The sequence below is a fragment of the Daphnia pulicaria genome, chromosome 1, assembly GCF_021234035.1.
Source record: "Daphnia pulicaria isolate SC F1-1A chromosome 1, SC_F0-13Bv2, whole genome shotgun sequence".
Classification (NCBI taxonomy): domain Eukaryota; kingdom Metazoa; phylum Arthropoda; class Branchiopoda; order Diplostraca; family Daphniidae; genus Daphnia; species Daphnia pulicaria.
This window is the reverse complement of record NC_060913.1, coordinates 38,630,664-38,656,480: the sequence shown is the minus strand read 5'-3', so window position 1 is coordinate 38,656,480 and position 25,817 is coordinate 38,630,664. Positions and strand designations below refer to the sequence as shown.

At 42.5% G+C, this 25,817-nt stretch overlaps 1 protein-coding gene across 1 annotated transcript; it reads right to left on the bottom strand.

The window, feature by feature from the left end:
* Positions 1-448: 448 nt before the first annotated feature.
* On the bottom strand, positions 449-24,013 carry LOC124320919 (zinc finger protein castor homolog 1-like). Its single transcript, XM_046783823.1, has 19 exons — positions 23,277-24,013; positions 19,274-19,524; positions 18,055-19,098; positions 12,916-13,137; positions 12,624-12,787; positions 12,393-12,537; positions 8,333-8,510; positions 7,277-7,475; positions 6,939-7,155; positions 6,586-6,807; positions 5,985-6,501; positions 5,760-5,916; positions 5,373-5,678; positions 4,514-5,293; positions 3,985-4,441; positions 3,699-3,909; positions 3,460-3,574; positions 3,279-3,387; positions 449-3,204 (listed from the first exon to the last, which is right to left on the bottom strand). The coding sequence occupies exons 2-19, from the start codon at positions 19,395-19,397 to the stop codon at positions 2,918-2,920; spliced, it is 5,454 nt and encodes a 1,817-aa protein (XP_046639779.1). The 5' UTR covers positions 19,398-19,524; positions 23,277-24,013; the 3' UTR covers positions 449-2,917.
* Positions 24,014-25,817: the final 1,804 nt, after the last annotated feature.

Here is a 25,817-nt window from a genome sequence, read left to right as displayed (position 1 = left end):
TTAGTGTGTTACTACTTACTAGCCAACAATGAGAAAGAAAACCCTCGAAAAAGTAATCAGCCACGTAGGATAACTCTGGTAGGATTTTGAAAAAAAAATAGTGAGAAATTAATTTTTAGCGATGGGTTTCTCGGACAAAAAGGCTACGCACAAAACATTGCAACTACGTTATTTCTCTAATCGCAAATGATCAAACTCATTGTCAAAGTAATTTTTTTTTTTTTTTATTTAAAGAGCTTGATAAAAACTTCATAAAATATCTTGTGATAAACCAAGTAAAACTGATTGGCTTAACTAACTAGTGTGTGTATTGTAAATCAATGATTTTAAATTTTCATCGTAATATGGTAGTGAATTTTGAATTTTTGATTCTTTTCCCGCTCAAAGAACAAGAAAGTGACAAAAAGTAACGTGTTTTAAGACAAGCAAACAGTTCAAGCTGCAATAGTTATATAATGAATGAGACAAATGCTCAAGCCGTGTATTTCGCTTTGACATGAAAATACGTGCGCGCAAAAAGCACTTTCACGACGACGCTCAGCTTCGGACAGTAGGCAATGTTTACGTAGCGACACATCTCAAAGGAAGAAAAAAACAATGGTCTTTTCGCGTCTTTTTCTTTCTTTTTTAACAAAAAAAAACAAAAAAACAAAAACAAACAACCAATTCGCAGAAACGTGGCTATATTCCGGCAAGGAGTAAAAGGTGGGTAAAAGGAGAACACCAATTGCTGTGGCAATATCCAACTTGTGCGAGGCAATCGATTTCTGTTTTTCTTTTTTCAAGGCACGCACAACTTAACTATATATATCATTTACTGCTGAGGACAATTATGGTTTTACACGTTTCCAATAAGGGATTGGGGGGGGGGGGGGGTTAAACGGCACGACGGTAGTCGATTTGTCTGGTCCCGGGATACTGTTGTAATAAAGGATATACAGTGATGCCCAATGATTTTCTTATGTTTTTTCACTATTCTTGGGACCCAATTTTTAAGCCCATTCTGAAATGGCGTCAAATTTTCTCTTTTTAGCTTATCGGGAATTGTTTTTGTTTTTTCCCCGATAAATACACGTTACACGCAACACTACAGCGATCATCATTCATCAACTTGTAAGCGATTGGTATACAAGCACTTGAAAATACATACACGAATATATCAAATCAGAGAGGCGCGCGTGGCGGCCTATTTCTTTTTGGCAATTAATAATAACGAAACAAAACAGGGGTGAAAAAAAGACACGTATTTTCAAAATAGATCTTTCGAGACGTTTACGTTTGAACTGATGAGAACTAGACAAAATAGATATTCCAGTTTTTTTTGTTTTTTTTTTTTTTGTTTTTTTAAGACACCGGGCATTTTTGTTTTGTTTACGTGTGTGTTTGACAATTTACGATTTATATAGAGTGAGCCTGGTCTACGTATCATGATGGCACAGATCAACCTGTTTTTTTTTTCTCGATTCACATTCAATTAAAAAAAAGGATCACAACTTTCCGCAAAGTCGAACATATCATTTTAGCTACAATCAGGCACATTCATTTGGCGAAAAAAAAAAACAAGGGAAATAATAATCGATTACTGAATTTTTTTTTTCAAAAATAACTGCGTGCTGAAGAGGGGGGAGCGGGTACCATTGCGCATTTACTGGCACATTTCAACTTTATAAAAATTGGCTAGTTAAGATCTTATCGTTTCTTGTGTCTACGTCATTATGGCACTTGAGTATGAATATCCCTTTTCTTAGGAAAATTGTTGAAAAATAATGAAAAATAAATAAATATGTTGTATCAGAATTTTAAAAAAATGTGTGGACATTGATGTGGCCAAAAAAGATTAGTCTGAAAATAAAAAAAAGATAAAAAATCCTGTTTGGCGGTGGTATACATATATACCATTTAACTTGCCGATGAGTTATATAATATAACTCATGAAAGACTATTTTGATCTACATTTCATCATTTTCGAGTCCACCCACAGCATCTATGTAAATAAAAAAGCTTGGTGATCTATCGAACGGTTTCACCGCAATTTGTTGAACTGTCCGTCCCGTCACAGTTTTGTTCTTCCCTATAGCTTGTTTAAAAGAAGCGTATTTCAGAGGCAAATTTTCAAAGTAGATATACTGTATAGAAATCGATAAGAAAGAAAAAGCCGGATCGCGTCTAATATAAACCACGACTGGAGGGGGGAATCACATTCCGCACATTTATCGTCATCGACAACTTTGTTTGTTCTATCAACAGGCTCTTTTCTCGCAATTCTTTTTTGTGTGTTCGCTATTTCCCTCCTGTTTCCAATTTTCGCCATTGAAGCGGGTTACTATTTAATGTATACAGCCATTATATTTAGCTGCGAGTCTTTTATCGCCATTCAATGTCCACGACCAGATACTTATGGGATAATATTATATAAACGGTTTTTTTTTTTTTGCTTTTGTTTCTGGCGAAACTTAAAAAAAAGGACTAAACCCAACAAACAAACAGAAAAAAAAAGAGACTTAAAAATATTCGAGTGGTTTTGTGTTTTTTGGAGCGAATCCCGAATGAGATTTGAAATTGGATACAAAAATTGGATGACAAGCGACGCGCGGTGATGGCGTCAATCAAATTAAGAGACGATATAAACTAGAAATTTACGTAAACTTTGAAAAATGGCATTCTTCGTGACACGTACAATATGTCTGGTCTATACTGTGGAAATGCTCTCTTACGTCATATCGAGGGAACCTTAAAAATATTAGATACTGTTTAGGATACCGTTTGGCAATTGTTTCGTCGACCAAAATCATTTCGACTGAAAGAAACCGCAGCATCAGCAGCAGCCGAGGCCGGATCGACGAATATCGGACCATGGCATATCAAATTGCCAATCCGAATGGTGAGCACAGCAACAGCAACTGCAAGTGCAAACCACTCACGAGGCGGTCGTCGACTCGAGGTGGCGGTACTTGTGAGCGGACATTTGGGCCAGGCCGAGAACGGCGAAGCAGCACTTGAGGCAGTGGTAGTGTGTCTGCTTGTTGGAGTGCGGGCAGCCGTCGACGCGGCAGTTCTGCGACGGCGTGAACTTCTCGAATCCGGCGGCCAGGATCGAGTCGGTTTTCTGGTGCTGCCGCCGGTGGGCCACCACTTTGTTCGTGTCCGTGCACACAAAGTCGCACTTGAGACAGTGAAAGTGCGACGCTTTATTCTGCACCGTACCTATTACGCGCCAAATTTGAATATTTGAAAAATTCGCCAAATTAAAATTTAGAAAATGATAACGAAAAATATACCGAGACTGGCGGTGTAGAGACAACCCGGACGGCCGCAGGCTACGTTAGCGCGATACTGCTGGAAATCACCTCCCATCAGCGTGTCCAGTCTTTCGTGACGGGCAGTATGCTGTCGTGGTAGAAACAAATCAATAAAATACTATCCAGGAATTAAAAAATTCTCAAATTGGAATGAATTTACTTGTACGAATCGAGTCTTGTCGCAGAAACTGTAACCGCAATCAGGACGCATACAGTGGAAGTGGGTCTGGTGTTCCCGATAACCGCACTGTGAGTATTGGCAATCTTCGTTGAATCTGCAAATTTCAATTGAAATTGAAATTGAAATCAAAATGAGTTATCACGATTTAATCCGTGAATGAGTTGGATGACGGCCAACAGATGAAAAATAATGAATGAACAATCAATCATAAATATTACCTGAAACGGACGTAACCATCGGGAACGGGTTCGTCTTTGAGGAGTCGCATGCTGCTCTGGAAGCGCATCTTTTTCGCTTCCGGACTGAGCATCAGGTGGTCGACCGGAGACGACGACGGCCTTTTATTGCCCTGGATCGAGCCGCCCGCCGCTTTACCAGGACTGGCCGCCCTTCCAAACGCGCCCACCGGATTCGGATTCAACAGTAAACCTTTAACACAGACGAAATGGTCGTTATTTGATTGTCAACGTCAAACTAGCTAGAGGCAATAGACGCTATTAGTACCTGATCCAGTGTAAATGGGTGGATGGATTCCGGACGGAAGGAAAGACGACGGACTGCTATTGAGCTGGTTAGTCGGCATGAGACCGTAGTGGCCGCCCAAAGGCGACATGAAGCTGAGCGCGTGCAGGGCTGCCGATGACCTGGATGCCAAGTCGCACAAATTGGCATCCGGATGCGATAGCGAAGAGGCTCCCAAAGCGGCCGAATCGCCGAACTGGGCCAATCGCGACGCTTCTTCTTTCTTGTTTGAGCTCAAGTCTTTGACGACTTCAGTCTTGATATTGCGGTCGGCGCCGGAAGCGGCCACCGCGGCCGCCGCCGTCGCCGCGATGTCCGTTTCGAGTTGCCCGGTGGAACCGTGTCCGCCGTTGCCGGCCCATTGACTCAACGTGGGACTCAGCGCTCCCGTGCAGTGCTTCAACATGTGCGGCTTCAATTTTTCAATTTCAGAAAAAGCCTGGACACAATAATGAATTGAATTATCAATTTTGAATTCACGAAAACAATCATTCGAATTTTGATTCTGTACCTGGTTGCAGACGACGCAGTGGTAGTGTTCTCTGCGCTTGAGTTTGCAAAACGGCCTACCGCACGACTGGTCCGGCCCGTAGGCCATGGGCTTCTCGGAGGCGATGGCCAGCATCGGGGCGGTGGTGTTGGCGGAAGAGGCCGGAACGGAAACCGCCGGGTTGGGCGACGACGAGGCGAAAGGCGACGGCGAGACGGAAGACGACGAAGACGAAGGAGACAGAGAGGAACTGGACAAGGAGGAGCTCTGCATCACCGCCAGCGGCGTCGGTGAAGAAACCGGCCGCTGGTTGGAGGAAGACGAGGCCGGCAGGGCCGCCGGTTGGCACGGAAGAGGCGGATTGAGACGGGCGCCGTCGCTCTTGGAGGGGAAAGCGGGCGACGGGTAAAAAGTGCCGGCAGCTTTGACCACCGTCATCGACTTGGTTGGCGATTCCGGCGAGCGGAGCGGCGCTGGCAGGGCCGTCGCCATTGACGACGGTGAAACATTCAACTTCTGGACGCATCTGTCGACGCCGAAGATCCCCTTCCGGGTCTGTTTGCCTTCCGGACGCTCTGGGCTGGGCGACAGCGTCCGCTGGCTCTTCCAGTCGCTGCTGTTGGACCGGCTAGACGAGGCCGAGTGAGACGGACCCGTCAGAGCGTAAGGTGGCGGCCCGTACAGTCCCGAACCGAGTGGCGAATAAGGCACTAGAGGCGGCGTCGTCGGCTTTGGCAATTTGAAACTGGTGAAAATGGCTTGCGGCGTGTCCGGCTGACCTGATCCGGAATTCATCGGCGACTAAAAAAATCAAGCCAAAATGTCAATTTCATTCAAAATTAGTCAGAATCAATGGATGAAATCAATGGCGATTTCTTACGGATTCGTTCCAGACTTCGATGACCCTGTTCTTGGGAGGACGTCCTCGCTTCCGCCGGAACATGCTGTCCAACGAGAAGCTGGTGGAAGACGGACTGCCCGTCGTGAAAGTGATTTCTTTGCTGCTGCCGTGACCGCCGGCAAATGCTGACGATTGATGAGCCAGGCCGGACAGAGGGACGACAGGTGACGGGGCCGACGGCGGCGCTGCTGGTTGCTGCCCGCGTCTCGAGTACTCGTGCATCTTGTAGTGATCCAGCCGCCGGAAGGCTTTGTCCGTCGACAGGATGATCTCGGCGCAACCGTCCTGTCATTCAAACGCGTTCGAATCATTATTTTCCCAAATTGTTTCAATTAAATTCAAATCAAAGGTCTTCAATCTTCATACCCAGCAGCAGTGGTAGTGCCTCTGCTTGGTCTGATACGGGCAGCTGGACGGGCAAGGATTGGGCTGCTCGTTGACTTCGACACTGATGTAATAATTGTCGGTGATTTGCTCCTGCTGCTCGTGATTGCGCCAGTGCTCCTTGGCCGCCTCAGTCGACCTAAATCGTTCGACATTGAAGATGTAAATCAGATTCGTCTGCTATAGTGCGTCATAGGATTTGTTTACTTGAAGGATAAGGCGCATCCGTCCGACCGGCAGTGGTAGTGCTCGTGCGGATAGATTTGGCAGTCCGGCTGGCAGGGTTTGCCGCTGTCGATTTTGGCAAGGCAGAGCCGGAAAGCGTCTTCCTCGCTCATGACGGGCGACGGGCTGCGAGCGCTGGCCGCCAAGCTGTTTTTCAACTGTTGGGCCTCGGCGGCGCTGGCCAGCAGTCGCTGCTCCAGTTCGGCCCGCTGCCGGTGCTGGAGATGGGCCATCTCCAGCTGGTTGAGCAGCGACGGCATGCGGCCGTAGAGGAAGGCCGCCAACGACGGGTCGCTGATCAGCCGCGACAGATCGCCGGCCGACAAGCCCATCGGACTCCGCTGCTGGGCCTCGTCCGGGCCGCCCAATGGCAGTCCGGCCAGCCCGGAATTCAACGGCGAAAAGGTCGTCAAGGGATTGATGTTGGGACTGTTGCTGCCCGTCGAGTCCGTGTTAGTGATGGCCGCCAGGTTGTTGTTACTGGTCGAAGCGCCATCTTCTGTGAATTTGAAATTGAAAATTGTTATTTCATTTGATCAAGAAAATATATTTTTAAAACATAAAATTGACGAGAATGACTTACGGTAGGCCAGTTCGGCGTCTCGGCGCTCGTGCTTGCGCTTGTGGGAGTAGAGCTGTCCGCTGGAGTGGAGGACGTAGGTGCATCCGTCGCGGATGCAGTGGATGTGATTGCAGACGCGCGAGAAGCGGCAGCTGTCCAGTTGGCAGGCCTCGTTCTTCATGAACTTTTTGAAGCCGTCGCGGGCCAGCTGCTCGTCTTTGACGTGGTAACTCTTGTGTTTCTCTTTTGGGTGTCATAAAAGAAAAATGGAAAATCAGATGTCATCAACAATTCAATTTCGGATTCAGACACTTTTCAGTTGGTTCGAAAAATTAAATTGAATCAAGTCAAAATGATGTGACTTTTATCAATACCCATGTCGGCTTTGTTCTTGAAGGTGTAGTTGCAAGGCGGCCGCCGGCAGTGGAAGTGGGTGGTGCGTTGGCCGTTGAAGGCGCAATGGGCGGTGGCGCAGTCCTCGGTGGCCCGGAAGCGCTGGAATCCTTCCTGGATGATGGCCGAGTCTTTGCGGTGGTAGTTGGCGTGCATCTGGACGTCCGACGTGCTAATGTACACCTTGTCGCAGTTATTCTGTCGACACAATTGAATTGAATCGAATTTTTAATCGTCAATTGAAATTATTTTCCCAAAAAGAGAAGGAAAAAAAAACAAAATGCTGGACCCCAATTTTCCGGCTGCTGTATATTATTACCATGACGCAGTGGTAGTGGGTCTGCTTGCGGTTGTGGGGGCATCCGCGGTAACGGTCGTTGCAGTCGTCGCCGGGCGAGTAGCGCATGAATCCGTGCTGGAGCGACTCGTCTCGCTTCTTGTGCCACTTGAAGTGGCGGATCATCTCCTCCTTCTTGACAAACACCCGCGGGTGGCAGTCCAGGCAGTGGAAGTGTTCCCTGATACAATTGATTGAGATATAATTTGTAATCAACTAAAATTTTCACTTCAAAGAAATTGAAAGGGAATTTTAAGGTAAAAAACATAACAAAACAAAACAAAAGAAACAAAAGAAACCAACGCCAATCAAAGGAAAAGATGAGATAAGTCGATGTCAATCAAAGTGTGGATCTAAGATTGCGGCATCTGAAATAACAATCAAGGAATCAATACGCCAGCAGCATATACGTAGAAGAGAATATCTCAAGTCACGCGCGTCTCTTCTCGAGATATTCTGGCGAATATTCAAACAACTTTTGGCATATTTGGTTTTCGCAACGATAAAATGCCGTTATCTGACATTTACTCCATCCTCGAAATCTCTCCTCTCTCCCAATGTATTTGTGGATCAACAACACACAAACGTATAGAAACGGAAAAGAATTCAACTAACTCAAAGAGTCAAAGGGAAGAACAAGGGCGGAGAGAGAGAAATAGGAAAATAAAAGACCATCTTTTCTTTCTTTCTTTCTCTCTCTAGTCTGTCCCGTCTGTCAAATTCTCTTGTTCCAGGAATGTTGACCCGTCGCGTTCGGACGTTGTTTTATTTTAGTTTTTATTTATTTTTTCGTGCTACACGAGAAGAGCAGCACTGTCATGTCCCGCGGACTGGGGAATGTTTGCGTCCAAAAATGGTGACACGCCCCGCAGGCCATTTGCATATCACCCTTTTGGATCGGTCAGTAATATTTATAAATAGAATAGGGTATAGATATTACCAATTCCAAAACATATCGCCAAATATATGCCGATCGATCCCATTCAAGGCGATTGATTTTGCGCACCTCCAATTTCGAATATTATTAAATATACGAACCTGTAGTTGAGATCTTTGCAGTAGGGACTGCCGCACTCTGCCGCACTGCCGAAGCGCTTGACGTAGCGGCTGTAGTCGATGGGCGCGCTGCTTTTGCCGCTGCCGCTTCCGCTGCTCCCGGCTCCGCCGCTGCCGCCTCCTCCGTTCCCACCGGCTCCTTTGGTGCTCTGTCGCTCCTCTGATTTTTTTTTTGAATAAATAAAATACATGATATAGAGGACACAGCCCAGAAATGTATACAACAGATAAAGAATTGACCGTTTAATTTGACAAATCCAATTGAGAAAAAGAATTTAAAAAAAAATTTCCGTTACGTAATTCAAAGCTTTTTTTGGAAAAAGGAAAAAATACACAGAGTGAAGAAATGATGATGTTCTCTTTGAGATCGGTTGTCGGCCGGCCTCTTACGTCTTTTTGGCGTTTTTTCCCCTTTTTTCGAAATTTGGTTTTTCCCCCCTCATTTTATCTCGATCGTCTTATTCCTTTTTCGGATAGCGGAAGAAAAAGCGCATCTATATTGCGTATGGCCTCTAAGGACAAGTCTTGAAATTGTGACGAGACACAATAGATGAGACCCGTTGGAACTGTTTCCCCCATTTTCAGGGGAAAAAAGGGAAAAAACTGGTAAAAAAGAAGAAGAAGAAGAAGGAAGAACTGGTAGAGATGAGATGAGAGGGTCGCCTTACACTCAAGTGAACCCTTTGATCGGATATACAGTTTTTTGGGAGGAAAAATAAGAGGACAACAACAGGAAGAAGGGGGGCCGGGTTAATCGGAAAAAGGGAAAAAAAAAAAAGATGCTGGCAGGATCCCACGAGATGTTCCAGGATCGCGTGAAATCCGTTAAATTTTTCCCCCCTTTTTTTGCTACCCTTCAAAATTGTTCTAACGACATAAGGTACTGTGCGTATAGGATATTATATACCAGCAGCCAATTCAATTGAGGGGATGCGGATTTAAGCCTTTCACGCCTCATATGTGTTTCCCAGGGAGGGAGGGTGTGTCTCTCTTACCGCACTGGAAGAATATGGAGGTATGGGATGAGAGCAACGGAAGAGCCAGATGTTATTTGTAATTTTCATCTGGAAAGGGGTGAATTTTTTTGGGTTTCTCTTTGGGGTTTTTTCACTATTTTTTTTATTTTATTTTTTCTCTCTACGTTTACACATTTATTTATTGTGTGGATAATAGGAGATTCCACGTCTTTTTTTTTGGGTTGCTGGCCCCCTCCTACGGGGCGATCTTCCTTGAAACTGTTGTATTTATACACACAGCGATGAGAACCATCTCTTATAATATAACTTAGGATATGATCAGTCCCCCAGCACCCTATCCTATATCAACAATAGCAGCGCTCAAAAAGACGGAGAGGGAGAACCCGATTCTAATACATTCGACGTCCCCCTTTTTTTCCATCATCATCATCTCCCTCTTTACCGTGATTTTCTGGACTTTTTTCTCGACTGATTCGCGTCTGAGCTTTACGACGTCAAAAAAATGAAGTGTCACCGATGAGCTTCACCCCAAAACTGGTTGACACCTGCACTATTTGTCATGATGTGACGTCACTGCTGAATATATAGCGTACTATACTTTTTTCTCATCTTTCACGTGGAAGGGGATGTAACTGATAATTTTTTTTTACTTTCCGAAGCAACACACAAAAAACTCAGCTAGAATAAAAGGGGTGAGAAATTCGATGGTCAAAAACGAGCGAAGGGTTTTTGAAGATGATCCGATACGTCATCCGATGAATGATGGATCCTTTCAATAGATCGGCGCGGCGCAGCATTCTCCAATGAAAAAGAGGACAAAATTCGAGTTTTTCTCTTCAGCATCGCATCTAAAAGTGGGGAAACTCTTGGCTGGGCTTTCACCGGGTGAACAATTTTGTTTTTTTTTTTTACTCGAAATCCATTTAAATGGACTAACAGAGAGAAAGAACCGCTCCTTTTGTCATCGATGGATCTGCTGGGAGAAAAGGGCGGGCGTGGAGAGATAGATAGAAGTAAGGGGGGAAAGGGCCAGGGGATGAGCTTCGATCGAATCTATTAGGGTATTATTGTAGACCAGCAACGGAATCACTTCTTCACATGTACCTGTGTGTTTTGAGGTGAAAGATGCCTACGGTAGGAAGCCGACGCTAACTCGAGCTGGCAACAATATAAGGAAATTCTTTAGGAAATTAAATTTTCGTTTCCCCCAAGAATATCGGCGCTTCTTTATCTCTAGTTTTTTTTACAGCCCGAATAAAAAAGTCCAAACTATTTATTTTTTATTTTTTAAAATTTCAAAATCACGATAGAATTTCTTTATTTGGGCATAGCCGAGATTTGCAGCGCCTTGAGCCTTTTTCATTGTGACGTGAGCCGTTCCATCTTGTGTGACATGACAACTCTACCGGCTGCTGCCCAGGGATCATAAACAGCTCAAAAGTAGGCTATATTCAGTTCAATTGAAAACTGGACGCGACGACCCCACACGGAATCATAATCCTGATTTGTGAAATGCCCTATAGGGGCAAATAATGTAGACTGTCGTTGCGCACATGTCTAAGTCGTTATCGTTTGGGCAAGAAAAAAAAGAATTTTGTGTCTGAATGGCATTTTTCATCCAGGGCAAAACATCAACAGTCAACGGCGTTTTCCCGTATAAACTCGTAAAAAGGACCCCAAAAAGGGTTGGGCTGAAAGGAGAGAAAATCTATCTATAGACAAGATTTTTTAAAATGAAAAATGGAAGTTAAAAAAAAAAGTAAACTTCCACCCTTTATTCTTTTTTTCTTTTTTTTTTTAGATAATAATAGGAAAAGTGAAAAAAAAAACTTTGTACACAATGGCCCGGCCACAAACAACCTCGACTGTGTTTCTTTTATCGGAAAAATGGAGAATTTCACCCGAGTATATTTTTGAAATGAAAAAAAAAAGAAAAAAATACTATTATTACAGCAGATAGGGAACTGAATGGGATAGAGGGTGGTGGGGGTGCGCGCGGGAAAAATAAAAGAGGGTTCCTATCCGCTATATATATATATAATAAAATATGTTTTATTTATTTTTCGTCTCGAAAAAAAAATAATGAAAAAGAGGATTTTCTCCCCCCTATGCTGTTCTGCCTATGTTGCATCATGCTGCGATTTTTTGGAAAAAAGAAGAAGAAGAGAAAAAAAAAATCTCTCATTCAGTTCAGAGGTCTGGGGGTGGATTGAAATAAGAAAAGGGGGAAAAAAACACGCTTTTGAAGTCTAGGCTACACAGGAAAGGGGAAAGCTAAAGGCTTAAGTGCATCTCACTCGATTCTTCCAGCATTTGAGATATTTCTTTTCCGGGGTTTTCCGTAAATTTATTTTTTTTCTAATATAAAAATCTCGTTGCGATGTTTTGGCGGCCCTCCCTTTCCTTCTTTTCACTTTTTTCCCCCCTCCCAATTGAAGGGTGAATGGGGTTAAAAAAGGGGTGCCATATGGGTCTATTGTGTCATTTAACGTTTCATCCGGTTTTTCAGACATTTCACAAAAATCCAACGTCCTTTTCCCAAGAAGAGGAAACCATTTCAATCCGATTTTCGTCGTTTTCTTCTTTTTTCACCAAATATCCCACGAAACAATTTTTTCTTCCCCCCAGTTCTGCGTGAAGTACGTTTTATATACGATATCCTTTTGGTGACATTTCCGTTAGTTTACTATTATACCATCGGTGGGTGCCCTTATTAGTTGAAAGGAAAAATGGACGGAATTGTTTGCAAGTTTCGTAGAAATAAATTAAGACGACGAGTGTATAGCCTGATGCCCTTTATGATTGCATATACCGGCGGCTAGGTTTGTTTTCATTGAAGGAATGATATAACAACCTGCATCGGTAATAACATCTCTCGATGTTCTAATAGGGGCGATTCGACCCACTGAGAGGCGTGTCCCGATTGACCGCTACTACTCAATCAATTTTCTGTTACACATGTAGTTGTACTCGCATAATTGTATCACTTTGCTCCAAATATTTTTCCCTCCTCCGTCATTCAGAAATTGATCGAAATGATTTTGAGAAAAAGAATGGCAACTGACCTGCGATAGTTGCTGCCAGTTGCTGGAGTTCCTGTTGGTTGTAAATGCCTTTGGCTGACGAAGAAGAGACGTCGTTGGCCACTTGGACGTGGAGATCGAGACTGGCGAAAGCGGCCGCTTTGAACGGGTACGGTCCTCCTCCCATCTACTCGACACCACACAACCACACAATCAACCATTACAATGAAATCTTTTTTCAAAAAATGGATCGCGGGATTATTGTGACTTTACCTGTTGACTGGCCGACATGTGACGATGATCGGCATTGGGAGAATCGTCGGAACCCCTGGATTGCCTGGAGGTCGACGATTTGGCGTGACTCAATATGGAGTGCATGTGCGTTTGCAGGGCCGCCAGCGAAGGCTCGTTGGCTCCGTTCAAATCGCTGGTTCTGCCTGCATGATGACGAATGGGGGGACGGCCAATGGGAAAAAACAATGGCGACTGGTTAGCGCTTGATTGATGTCAAAACAAGAGACGCCACTAGTAAAATAGATGGCCAGATCAAATCAAATATACAGACCGAGTGGCATGGGAGCAGTTTGACCGGTTGTCGTCGAGTTGTTGTTGCCAGTCGTTTTAGGCGTGTGCGGTGGAGTGGGTGGCTGCTGGACGGACGGTGTCGACGAGGTTCTCAAAGTGCCGACCTGAACCGAGTCGGTCGTCCTGACCTGCCCTTCCGCTCCTGCTGCCGGGCGGCAGGAGCCGACGGGAGGCGAACCGGCGCGCACGTTCGAATAGTGTCCTGAAACGACATTCACACAATTCTTATTGCCTATAGAGTATAGAGTCAACTGTAAACTGCCAATTGAATATTATCCACCAAATATTTTTCAGGGTTTTTTTTTCTTTTCGTCTACTTCTTGTTCGATTCGACTTTATAACGTCGAAAAGGGGAAATTCGAGGTGTACAAGATCCGATGAGGCGATAACTTATTTGATCAGTTCTTTGACATACTTTTGATAGAGTGAGACTCTCTACCAGATGAACGTGGGAAAAGTGACACGTAGCGAAATTTCCCTGATAACACCAAAGAAAAAACTCATCCTTTTTAGACATGAAAACGGAGGAGATTGATCGATGATAGCGTTTCGATTGAAAATCATCAACAACAAAAAAGAGAGAGACAGCAGCGACGTTACATTATATTATACAAGTAGCTAATGAACCGTCCCTGTGTTAACGCTTTCCACAGCAACGAAAAACTTCCTTTGACGTCAGGTACTATTTTTTTTCTTCTTCTTCTTCTCTTTGTCGCTCCTGTGTCTCTCCCCCCCCCTTACGCAATCCATCATGGTCGTTTAGCGTGTGTGATTAGGTCTCCCCCCTCTTGAGACTCTCCCTTTAGTTGATGGTCTGCGCTCCTCTCTCTCTCTTGTATTGACAGCAACGAGTTCTGTTCGGTTCTGTTTTTTCTTCCTTTCTTTCCATATAAAAAAGGGAAGCAAAAGTGGCGGAGGACGGACAGGCCACTCCATCCGATTCGGAACACGGCATAAAAAATGGTTACGTCAATGTATGTAATCCATCAAAAAGAAACAGAAAAAAAAATAAACTAACAAAAAATAAAAATCTCAAAATGTTTTTTTTTTTTATTTTTATTTTTTTCATTGAAACCACCAGCGTAGTCAACCGTACTCTTGCCGATTTATCAAGTAATATAACGCTAAGGGTGACGGACGGACCGATATAACGACGTTTTTCTGTCCGAGTTTTACTCTCAAAAGTCCATGCGCTCCTTTCTGTTCTTCATTTTATTTATTTATTATTTTTTGAGGCAAAGCTAACAGGACTTGTATGTTATTAACTATTCCACATAAGTTGGAATTCTATTAAAAAACATTTTTACAGGCCGTTGAAATTACAGTGCCATGGGCGGACCGGACTCGATCCATTGGAAAGTTTGGGGGCGACTCGAGTTGTTTGGCGGCTGGCCAAAATAAATGAACTGCTGACAAAAAGGGATTGTTTGTTTTCGGTTTTTCCCTGCAGCTCTGTTTCTAATGTTACACTTTGTTTTCGGAAAAACAGAGAGAAACAACCATTTCCGAGGAAACCGAATTCTTTCTCTCTTAGTGGAATATAATAGGCGCCCTTCTTTATTTTATTATTTATTTTGTTTCGCCGTTTTCTTCGGCTCGACCCTAATATTACTTTCAAGCAAGACCAAAAAAAAACAAAAAAAAAAAAACGTTGAATCAGCAAAAAATCACGCGGTATTGCACGATTGTCAATGATCAGCTCGTTATAAACCGTCGAGCTTATAGAAAGTTTCGCATTCCCATGTAAACTGTAGCTCGTAGAAAAATCTTTGAAAAAAAAAATCGATGTCTCATATTATGTTCAAACACGCCATGTACAATCACGCGCTAAGGACAACCGCGAGAGTTCGACAAAACGTCCTTTAATGACTACGCTGTGTCGTCCCACCCAGTAAACCGGCTACTATAATGGATCTCTATTCCTCAACTGCGCGGTGTACAACCGGTTTCAAAAATTGATGGTTCCATTTCTTGAGGCCCGAAATCATCCCTCAATTTCGAGATAAAGAATGCCGAACAAATTGGAAATTGCCCCAATGACAATATGCCCTGCTGGTAGGCATAGCATCCAACGATTTCGGTTACTTGATATAAAATTTAAAAAAAAAAAGAAAAAAAAAAGAATTAGAGCATCAAACATGAGACAGGCTCTTTTCTGTTTGAAAACATCAAAGCGCATTTTTTTTTCTTTCCCATTTCGATGAAAGGACAAAATTAGGGATCTCGCTATTAGCCCGTCTTTCAAGTTATATAATAAACGACAAAAGAAAATGGTTTTCTCAAGTGATATTAACGAGAGATGTATTAGTATCGTCGGAATTATTCGATATCTTTTTACCGCTAATTTCCCACAATTTCAAACCGCAGATTTCGAAGAAAAAAGTTAATAAAAATGCCGAATCGTTACATCAGAAAGTTGAATATCATCCAGCCTCCGAGGATCATATCTTTGAATGCTGTGTGTACGCTGAGCATTAAATGGTTTCCCACAACAACCCTTTTTTTTTCACAATCGAGTTAAATGCGTTCAATCTAAATTGCTCTAATTATATCCCCCGCTGCTCTGCTGTGGCCATCATCCAGCAACAGGGCAAAAAAAGAGAAGGTTCTAATCGGAATTTCTTCTAGTCTCGAGAATCATCTGATTATTGTTGAGCTTGATTGCGGTGAAATAGCCGCAGGAGCTGCGCCATGAAAGAAAATTAGGGAGAAAAACTTGAAAAAAAGAGAGAAAAAAAGAAATTGAAAACTGCAGTTGATCCACGACGACGACAAGAGCCGAGCCCAGATGAGATACTCTACAGTGTCCTACAAGGTTTTGGTGGGTGAAATTACCTAACAACATAGTGTACAGGCACACACACAAAATTGAGGGGACCAAAAAAGAAGAAGAAGTGGATGAGAGAATGAAAGACGAGTTGCTTTTCCCCCCTCAAGTCTAATCGCTGCTGGAAAAAGAAAAAAATATAAAAAGCAATAAACGAGGACGGATGAAAAAGTGGATCAGACAGTGCCTGCAGTCGTTTTTTTCCTTATAATGCTAATGCTCCTACGGGCTCAAAAGGACTACGGAACTATGTACGCGCGGGACCGGGAGTCGGGAGAGAGAGAGATTCGTTCGTTAACTCCAAATGGCTTTTACTCACACACACACACAGCCAAGGGTCTTGGCTCTTTTTTTTTCTTTCTTTTCTGAAATAAAAAATAGAAAACGTTTGAAGATACTGTTTATCTTTCGTAGAATAGATGATTTTCTATTTTTGATTTCGGGAAAGAAAAAAAAGAAGAAAACGACGAAGGATGAAAAGAATCTATTGAATGGTGGGGGGAAGAAGAAGAAGAAGAAAAAAGGGCATAGAGAGAAAACAATGGCCATCTCGTATTTCTCTTCTCCATCCTTATATTTTTCTCAAATGTTCTGTCTATCTTTTTTTTTTCTTCTTTTTCTTGTAAAATATTTCTCGCATTTTTTTCCCCTCCCTCCTTATTTTTATTTTTTTTTCCTTTTCTCTTTCTGGAATTAATGTTGCAGATAACGGAGAGCCCCGAGAGGTCAGCGTGAGTGCCGCTGGCGCATTTCTTATATATATTTATCCGAAGCTGCAGTTGTTTTTTTGTTTTTAGTTTTTTTTTTAACTCCCGCTCTTTGTAATAACTAATAATGACAATAATAATAAATATTTTTTTATTGCCTTTCCTTAAAAAATATAAATTTCCGTTTCTCCACAGATTCTTTCATTTTTCTTTTCTAATCCGAAAAAAAGGGAAAAAAGAAAAATGAAAGAAACAGGTTCTGTGGTTCAAGGCGACAACAAAGTCTTTAATCATCCAAGAAAAGAATACACACAACACACAAGCAACAAGCTCTGTGGCCGAGCGAGCGCCACACAGCACACACCAAAAGATATGGAATTAACCCTTTTTTGTGAGAGTTTTTTTCCACCGAGGATAGTGTAGTAGTAGTATATATAGGCGGCCGTCAAAATGGCTGCCAGCGTTTGACCTTCCCAGAAAATGTATAATATATCTAATATACTGGAATGCGTTGCTGTTAAGAGAAAAAAAACGCCATGTTCATTCAACTATTGTTTTCTTTTCCAAATATTTCTCAAAAGGAAAAACAAGATTGATCGTGATTGCACACAGAGCGCATATTCCTTTTTTTTCTTTCCTTGATTGCCCCTTTTTTTCCGGTAAAAATCGCGACGACGAACGCTCAGGGCGGATTATTATTATTATTATTTTTTAAGGAATCCCGAGCCACTTTGTATTTTATTTTTTGGAAAAAAGAAAAAGTTTTTTATTTTATTTTATTTTCTATTTTTTCTCTGTACTTTTTCTGCCTCATCCCGTTCACGGCAGAAGCCCAGAGCCAAAGCAATAAACATCGTAACACCCTCGGGGAAAGAATTCAAGATGGAAACCATTAAAATTTTTTTGACTATATCCAAGAAAAGAAATCTTATTTTTCGTCTCAGCATCCTCGGGAGAAAACCAAAACCAAAACCAAAAACTTGAACGGTCTTTCGGTTCGCTGTTGTGTGCCAGTTCAACGTACGTGAACGGATCCAAAGGTATGCAGCCGAAAAAAATATATAGATCTTCGAGAAAACTACTTTTTTAAAAATTTAGCAGATTTATATATACTCGAACCGAATGAAAAATAGACAATCGGCCCAGCAATTGACCGAATGATTTCGATTCCTTTAATCTAATAAACAATAGTCGAGTCATGAATAAAAAATAGAAAGGGGGATGATGAATACGTGATAAACAATGCCAGATGTTTGGCTCAGATTTGATGGCGCAAATTCGTTGGAATAAATTTGCGTTGGATAGACACAAAGATTTCCCTCTCCGGGAATTCTTCCGAATTCTTCGAAAATTGAGGTAAATCAAATTGTTTTTAGTTAACATAGCCACTTCGATCCTAAAGGGCTAAATTTGAAGATGGCTTGTTTTGCCATAGGGATCGAGCATACTAGACTGTATGATCGAAATGTTTGACCTACTTATGACATTCAAATCTTCCCACCGAATCTTTCCATTTTTTTTTTTCAAACTTTGTCGCTTTGATTTTCCCGCCGAAAAAATAAAAGAAATTTGAATGTCAACTAACCTGAAGGAGAGTCGACTGCTGGGACGGGAGCACCGCGTTGGAGTCCGTAAATTCCGAGTAGTTCCCGCATTGTCGTTTCCGCATAATTGCTGGACACTTGCCGTCTCCCGGCGTGCTGGGTGGTTTCACTGGCGGCCGAGTCGGCCTGCTGATCGGACAGCCGCTGCCGATGCGACACGGAAGGCGGGAGAAGAAAAGACGGTTTTCCGTCGTTGCTGTTGCACGACTGAGACTGCTGCTGCCAGAAGAGCATCCACGTCTTCATTTCCAGGCTGGACACGTCGGACATTTGATTGTTCACTTCATCTCCATCTTCTTCTTCCTCCTCGTCTTCTTCTTCTTCTTCTTCTTCCGTGTTGAAGGCTGGACGCAATCTCAGATCGACGGCCGTGTTGCTCCGGTTGTGGCTGCTGGCCTGACTGCTGCTGCTGCTGCTGTTCCGGCGGATGAGGCCGTTGTGACTATGACTGCTCCGGCTGCTGCTTCTGCTTCTGCTGCTGCACTCGTCTTCATCGTCGTCGCTGGTGACTCGACTGATGCGACTCTCCGTTGCGGCGACGTGATTCGATTGATCGGCAACGTCACAGCCGCTGCTGCTGTAGGCGTCCCTTGATTTCTTGTTGCTTTTTCTCGTCCTCTCCCGGTGGCCGGAAGAGATGGTGGTTATCTTGGATTCGGAAATGGAACAACAAGCGGCCGGCCCGTCGGACGGCATTGCCAACTCGTCACGATCATCTGATCCGTCAGCATCAGCGGCCGGGTTGTTGTTGGTTGTTGTTTCTCTGCTGTTGTTTGTGTCGTTATTCTCCTGCTCCTCCTCGTTGGGTCTGATGTTGCGCGGCTGGAAGTTTTTGCGCTTGTTGCGTCGCGAAGTAGACGACGACGACGATGAAGTCGCTGCCGTCATGGCTGACATCATCATTCCATGATGTAACACTGGCGTCATCATGGAGCAGCTCGGCTGACTCGGCGACTCCTTGGTCTCTTCTATCGTCTTATCCTCCTCGCAGCTCACTTCCTCCCCACTCCGCAAATCCGCATCGTCTATCCCCAAAAGATTTCAAAAGATTTCCAAAATTAAAATTCAAATTATTCGCCCGCCAAATTAAATCATCACTTGCGAGATTTCAAATCAAAGTCAAAAGATATGGAAACAAAAATGACTGTTTTAACTAACACGACATCCATCACTGGATGCTGCTGTAGCGTCGGCGTTTACCTGAATGAAGATCAATGGAGGCGTAGAGGCTGGCGGCGCAAGTGCCGCCGGTGGTGTTGCGTGCCAGACCGCTGGACCCCGACGTCGTCGCCGCCAATGCCGCCGAAGTGCAGCTGGTAGACATATTTGCATCCGCCTCGGTTGAATGCTTGAATGAATGAATCAATGAATCGGCTATCAATCGCAACACCTTGGCACCTTCTTCTGTTCAGCAGACCTTTTGTCACTTTGAATCACCTGACCCCCATCACCTATTTCAAACGAAAAACATAATGAACTCAATTCACAGTCAATCCATCAATCAATGGCATAAACGAGAGCGGGAGACATGAAAAATAAAAGCGGAATAATCAATATGGTTGGAGAGCCATTAAAGGGGAATTTCCTCGTTTAAAAAATATTTTCCAAAGGGGAATTATATGATTGGAGAAAGTTGATCGCCATGGGAAATCGATCGGGAGCGCCGTCTCACGCAAATATAACCAATGCCGAGATGATAAGCGGCCAGCAAAAGAAAAAAGGAGGGGGGATCTTGATCCCTATTGATGATACAATAGTCTCAAAGTCATCGACCTTTGGACATCAGCGACGTGACACCCATTATGCGCAACAACTCGATGTAATACCTGCCCGTCAATTATCTATGCATCACGCCATAGTCAAGAAAATTTCAACGGACCCAAATATTATTCATTTGCCATTTTTGTCTTCAGTGATAATTGGCTGGACATCGTTAACTTTTTCGTCCAGAGCAAAAACTAAATGAAGAAAAACGAATGGCGAAAGGAAAATAAAATTTCAAAAATCTTAGCCTAAATGTTGGAAGCCAACGGGGTGGCCGCTCTCCCTAGCTGATTTCTACACTATTGCGAGTAAAAAACAAAAACAAAAATAAAATTTTATCATTAAAAATTAAAAATGTGAAAGCTTAGACGAGAGTCCATGCAGTCTGGATTGAATTTGCCCCGAATTCCCGGTTATATATAAAACGAAGCGATTTGATTCGAGACACACGGCGCTTGTGTTTTTTTGTTTTGTTATAGAATAGTCCTATATACTGGAACGCGCAAGTTTTTGGATCAAAAAGAGAGTCCGGATAGAAGAAGAAAAAAAAGAAAAAAAAAGCTGGAGAAAAGAAACGGCCAGCAGAGAAAGAGGAGTGAAGTTCAGCACAGAGAGAAAGGGTGAAAGCCAACAGGCAACAGCTGAGGTTTCAGGTTATAGACGGCTCTGATTGAATTACAACTAACCAGCGAGACATAAGGCCAGAATCAACGGAGAGCTCCCAACACACAGCCCAAACGCATAGCCTTGACATTCCAGGAAAACATACAAAACACACGGACGCACACAAAAGGGCCTTATAGAAATAACCAGAAAATTTGAAAAAAATATTAAAAATGAAAAAATTGATGGATGCTGATTTTTTCGAAAAAAAAAAAGAAAAAATGAAAGAAAAATTCTATAAACGGGAGAAAAAGGAAGAGAGATATTTAGCACAACAATACGACCGACATTGCTGACGTCATCGCGCAAAGGGTTGCTGTGTATAGATTGAACAGCTAATCCAGCTGCCAAGTGTTATTTTATTACATCAGAAATGATAAGGAAAAATGTCAAAAAATAAAATAAATAAAATAAATAAATAACAAGGAAAAAATTCTGTAGGACTGGAACTCCAAGTAGTTAAACAGCTAGCGCTGGCCAGCAGAGCGCCAAGTGATGATACACAATAATAACATTTCCAGAGGCTTTGAGGGAAAGAAGAAGAAGAAGAAGAAGAAGAAAAAAAGAGAGATGTATATTTCTTACGTATAAATATAAATATGCAGCATATATATATTTAAAGAGAGTACATGGCCGCGGGAGGAGACACGAAAAAAAAAAATAAATAAAAAAACCAGAATAGAAGAAGAAGAAAAAGAAGAAAAAGAAGAAGATTGGGGGAACGTTTTGTCTAAATAAGTCGCGTCTCGCACCTGGCGCGTATACGGCTTAAGGCCATCGCCATATTTAACACACATTCATACACACACGCACTCTGTAGACATGAATAAATTTTCAAAAAAAAAAAAAGAATAACAACAACACAGAAAAAAATAAAGATGACCGAAACAAAAGATTATTCCCGCGATTAGAACCTGATATTTTTTTAAATGACCATTTTAACTCTTCGAAAAAAAAACCCCAAAAAACGATCTGTTTTTTTTCTGAAAATCGGACCAATTGCACGCCAGATTGATGCTGCGTGTTTGGGATTCACGCAAAAAAAATGGTAACGTCGCCTTATTCTTTCTGATAATATTACTCCCCTCGGACTGTGGTGATGGATGACGTCCAGCCACATATCCATCTTTATCATTCATTTGCTCTTTTTTGTACCTCTCCTCCAGGTTGGACTATATAATCTCCTATACAATAACCGAAACGTATATCTAATGCGTCATTGACAGTCTTTTTTCCAATGTTTTTTTCAAACTTCGATCTGGAACAGACACACAACAGATGTCCATCGAATACCCAAAAATGAAAATTGCTTTGATTTCCCCCCGGTGTGAATACGGTGGACATGAGGATGAAATTTAGGCAGTTGTTTTGTTGTTGTTGTTGTTTCTTCGGCGAGTTAAAACAATTCACAGTCGACCGAGAATGTCCCCATAAAAACGGATTTCTACGGTGTTACGACTAGACGAAATCTGGGCTGTCAATCTCTCGTATAACAAAACCGTCAAGAGTTTTAGTACGAAAAAAAAAACCAACAGAAAACAAAAAAAGAGATAAAAACGAGAACTCTGGCAAAGGAAGTTTGAAAAAAAAAATAGCTGCAAGGGAGAGAGACACAGGGCGTCTAAATTGGATGCTTCCTTCGGATAACTCGAATTGAAAACGGTGATTTATTTATTATTGAGGGAAAAAAAATAAGAGAGACTACACACTGTGCAGCTACACTAACATGGAAAGACCAATTTTTTTGTTCACTCGATTATTGTTGTAATCAACGGAGATAGAAGAAATCAGGACTTTTTGAAGTAGAGATGGAAAAAAAAAAGCCGTGGTGAAACGCAAGTTATGACTTCCTCATTTATCTCTCCAATTGCCCAGCAAATTTTGCCACCGAAGGAGAAGAAGAAAAAAAACGAAAAGTGGAAAAGTCAAAATCGGTTCTTCGTTATACTTTGCTGATGGTATGCTGTGCAGTTTTGTATCTAACGGTGACTCGTTTTTCCTGAAGGCGATTACGTATCAATTACTTCAACACCATCAGTCACTTTCACTGACTGTGGTGGGTTACTCACGCGGGGCTGCTGCTGCTGTTGTAACAACGAATTCATTTTTCGACGTTTCAAAAACAAAACAAAAAATTTATACGAAATTCAATCGGAGCGAAACTGAGAAGACGCCGTTTTCCAACAGGCAACAACATAACCCACCCAAAAATGAGAGCCGGCCTCATCCATCATCTTCGTTTTGCCATTTCAACTTTTGCTCGACAATAATACGGAAAACTACTGCCCGCCCCACCACGAATACACAGCTGTGTCAAACATTTGTTGAATTTTCAGAATCACTATACTGACTTTTTATGGCCGGGCGTCGTATTAAATCTATTTTTTTTCGATTTTTTTAAAATGATTTCTACGTCAATTAAGAGTTAGATCTGTTGGAAATTTCACGCTCAATCATTCAAGGCCGCCGGTTGAAACCCGAACCAATTAGCCCATTCGAATGTCCAGAGAGCGTGAGGATTATTTTTTCTTTTCTTTCTTTTTTTCTGATTTTCTTTTGTGATTTTCTCAGACGCACATTTCAATCATGAGGCCACGATTTGGCGCCAGCACGTTTCCCGATACATTTCGATCCACACACAGCACAGCACAGCACAGCACACAACAATAATATATACTCGGAATGAGAGGAGGCATATATACAAAAGGATGGCATTTGACCCGGATTTCTTAAACGAGAACTGTCGGTCTATCTAAATGGAAATGAATGTGTATACCTGGAGGATATGGAAATGATCGTTTAACGATGCGGTTGGTCCTGTTTTTATTTCTCTCTTCTTATTTTTGTTGAATTTTTTCTTTTTCTTCAGAAATATTTCAACGAGGATCCGTTGAAGAAAAAAAAAAACGAAATCCGAGCACTTTTTTTATGTTAACACTTGGACACTTTATTTGATTTTTTCAATTTATTTCATATGTCGAATAGATTTTTCACACAAATTCACTAGTAGGCCGGTGTGACGACCGGAGTTTTTGTCGACTGTCAGCGCACCACAGAGAACGAACGAACGAACGAACCGAACGGAAAGAATACAAGCAGCAGCGGCCACACGAATAATAATATCACGGTCTCACCATTTAGTTGTTTTTGAAAAAAAGGAGAAGGAAAAATAAAACAAGAGAGGGGGGAAAAAGGAGAGAAAAAGGAGAGAAAAAAGAAGAGAGAAAAGAGCACAGCAGCGTGCGTGAGCGTGCGCGTCTGGATAGCGAGTGAGACTTTTCCGTGCGTTTTGGGTCGAAAAAATAAAACCTGCCGGCCGCAGACACACAGTTTCTGATCGTCACTGCGCTGCACGCCACCGCCGCAGCCCAGCACCCCAAATTCTTCAATGGAAAACCCTCCAAACGAAGAACTTCAAAGAGTCCAATCAAATTCGAAAAAATGATTTCGAATTTTGAGCTGAGCGCGTCGATGGAGAACTGTAGTGAGATGGACGGATGTCCGGAATGTACTGCGTAAGATTTCGAGACGCAATCGAGTCCGTCCTTTAGACCGGCTGAGAGCTGAATAAGAGGTTGTGAACTGTGTAAAGGCCGATGTGAAGAAGAGTATTGGGTGAAACCACCCCATCAACCCCCCAGCCGATCCGACAAAGTACATTGGCCGTGCGACAATAGGCCCCCGGTCTCTAGCTATAATAGTACATAGGAAAATATAGGAGGAAAAGATATGACCCAGCCCTTATTCTTGGCGACCCTTTAGCCCTTCCTTCTTCCTCATGTCAGTTCTGGAGCACACACATCACCCCTTTTGGATTTTATTTTTATTTTTTTATTACATACGTAACGAAACGTTAAAAAAAATGTGGAAGGGAATTTTCTTGAAGGGGACTATCAATCTACTACACTCGTGTGGCGCTCGTTTCAAACAACGGCTGAAACTTTCAACTTTTTGGCATAGACCGTTGACATGTTGGAAATCAATTGTCTATTTCTACATTGCGGGATATTGACGACGACGAGATCTATAAAAGGCCTTCACAGCACAGCCCGTCGCTCCTTGAAAACTATATGTTTCTCGTTTGTTTGAAATTTGTTCGGGAAAAATTCCCGTCAACATACGTATATAGCAGACTAGCGAAGGCGAAGGGGAACGGACAGAGAGAGAAGAGATGCTGGCAAATCTTTTTACAAATGCAACATCAGTTAATGTATCGAGCAGACGGTCACTTAAAGAGTTACCATTTGGAGATGGAGCGACTGACCACGGTCCATCTGACACGATACATCGTTTAAGATAAAGAATCCCCAGTGACACACTCGTCGTGTTTTTTCTTTCTTTTTTTCCGGCAAGAGATAAAGCGCGTTCACAACTCTTGGCCCGGTGCTGCTACTGACGAGCCCTCAAATTCTCCTCGTCGTTGGGACAGCAGCAGCAGTAGCCATTTCAAAAAATGATCTTGTCCGTGTTGTTGTTGTTTCTCTTTAAGCTGCTGCTGCTGGGAGACGGTTGTTATTAACGAATCAAAGAAATCTTTTTTGTTTTCGGTGTTGTGAAAGCGCAGCTATAGGGTATATGTAGTCAACAGCGTGTGTGACTATATGTACAATCAGGTTAGCAGCCTTTAACGATTTGGAAATAACCATCGTTCGACCTAACTCGACGATAGTAGCAACAACACTGCCGACGTCAGACGCCCTTCTTTTTTTTATCCGAAAGTTGTCAATTTGAATACCAGCATCACCCGTTATGTTTTCACCTGTATCTTATCTTTTTTTGTGGGGGGCTTGTAATGATACACAAGTTCTTTGTTTTGTTTTGAATATGTAGCTACTAGGCTACTACATGGATGCGTATAGGCAATTAGGCATGAGGCTTCAATCCAATTAGGGAAAAATAATCATGTTACGATTAGGTTTCTCACTTTGACATAATCTGTCGATTGTTTTGTTGCTGGCTGATTTTTAAAATCAAAACTAATAATCTTTTCATTGAAAATTCAAATAAACAGGACTATACATATATACATTTTTTTTATCAAACTAAATCTCAATTCTGCTATTAAATAATACGGAAAAAAACACCATTAGTCCCATTAACACAGTAGGCCTACTATATGCGCGTATGCAAATGAGACGTGTTGAAATCTTGTCTCAGCGTGTGGGTCCTCACGAAACAATTTCTACGGTCTGCACTTGTTTGCATATTTGATGGAAAACAAAAGACCGGCCAAAACGAAACCACAGAGCAGCAGCAGCAAGCACAACAAAGTGTCGTCACGTGCCCAAAATCCTTTTGTGCGTTCGCGTAAAAGGCG

Bases quoted from the DNA above. Each gene is read 5' to 3' on its own strand.
- LOC124320919 (XM_046783823.1), bottom strand. From the start codon at position 19,397: ATGTCTACCAGCTGCACTTCGGCGGCATTGGCGGCGACGACGTCGGGG. The intron at 12,788-12,915 runs GTCTGTATATTT...GTCATCATGCAG, and splicing joins AACTGCTCCCATGCCACTCG to GCAGAACCAGCGATTTGAAC. The intron at 3,388-3,459 runs GTAAATTCATTC...CTACCACGACAG, and splicing joins ACAAGACTCGATTCGTACAA to CATACTGCCCGTCACGAAAG.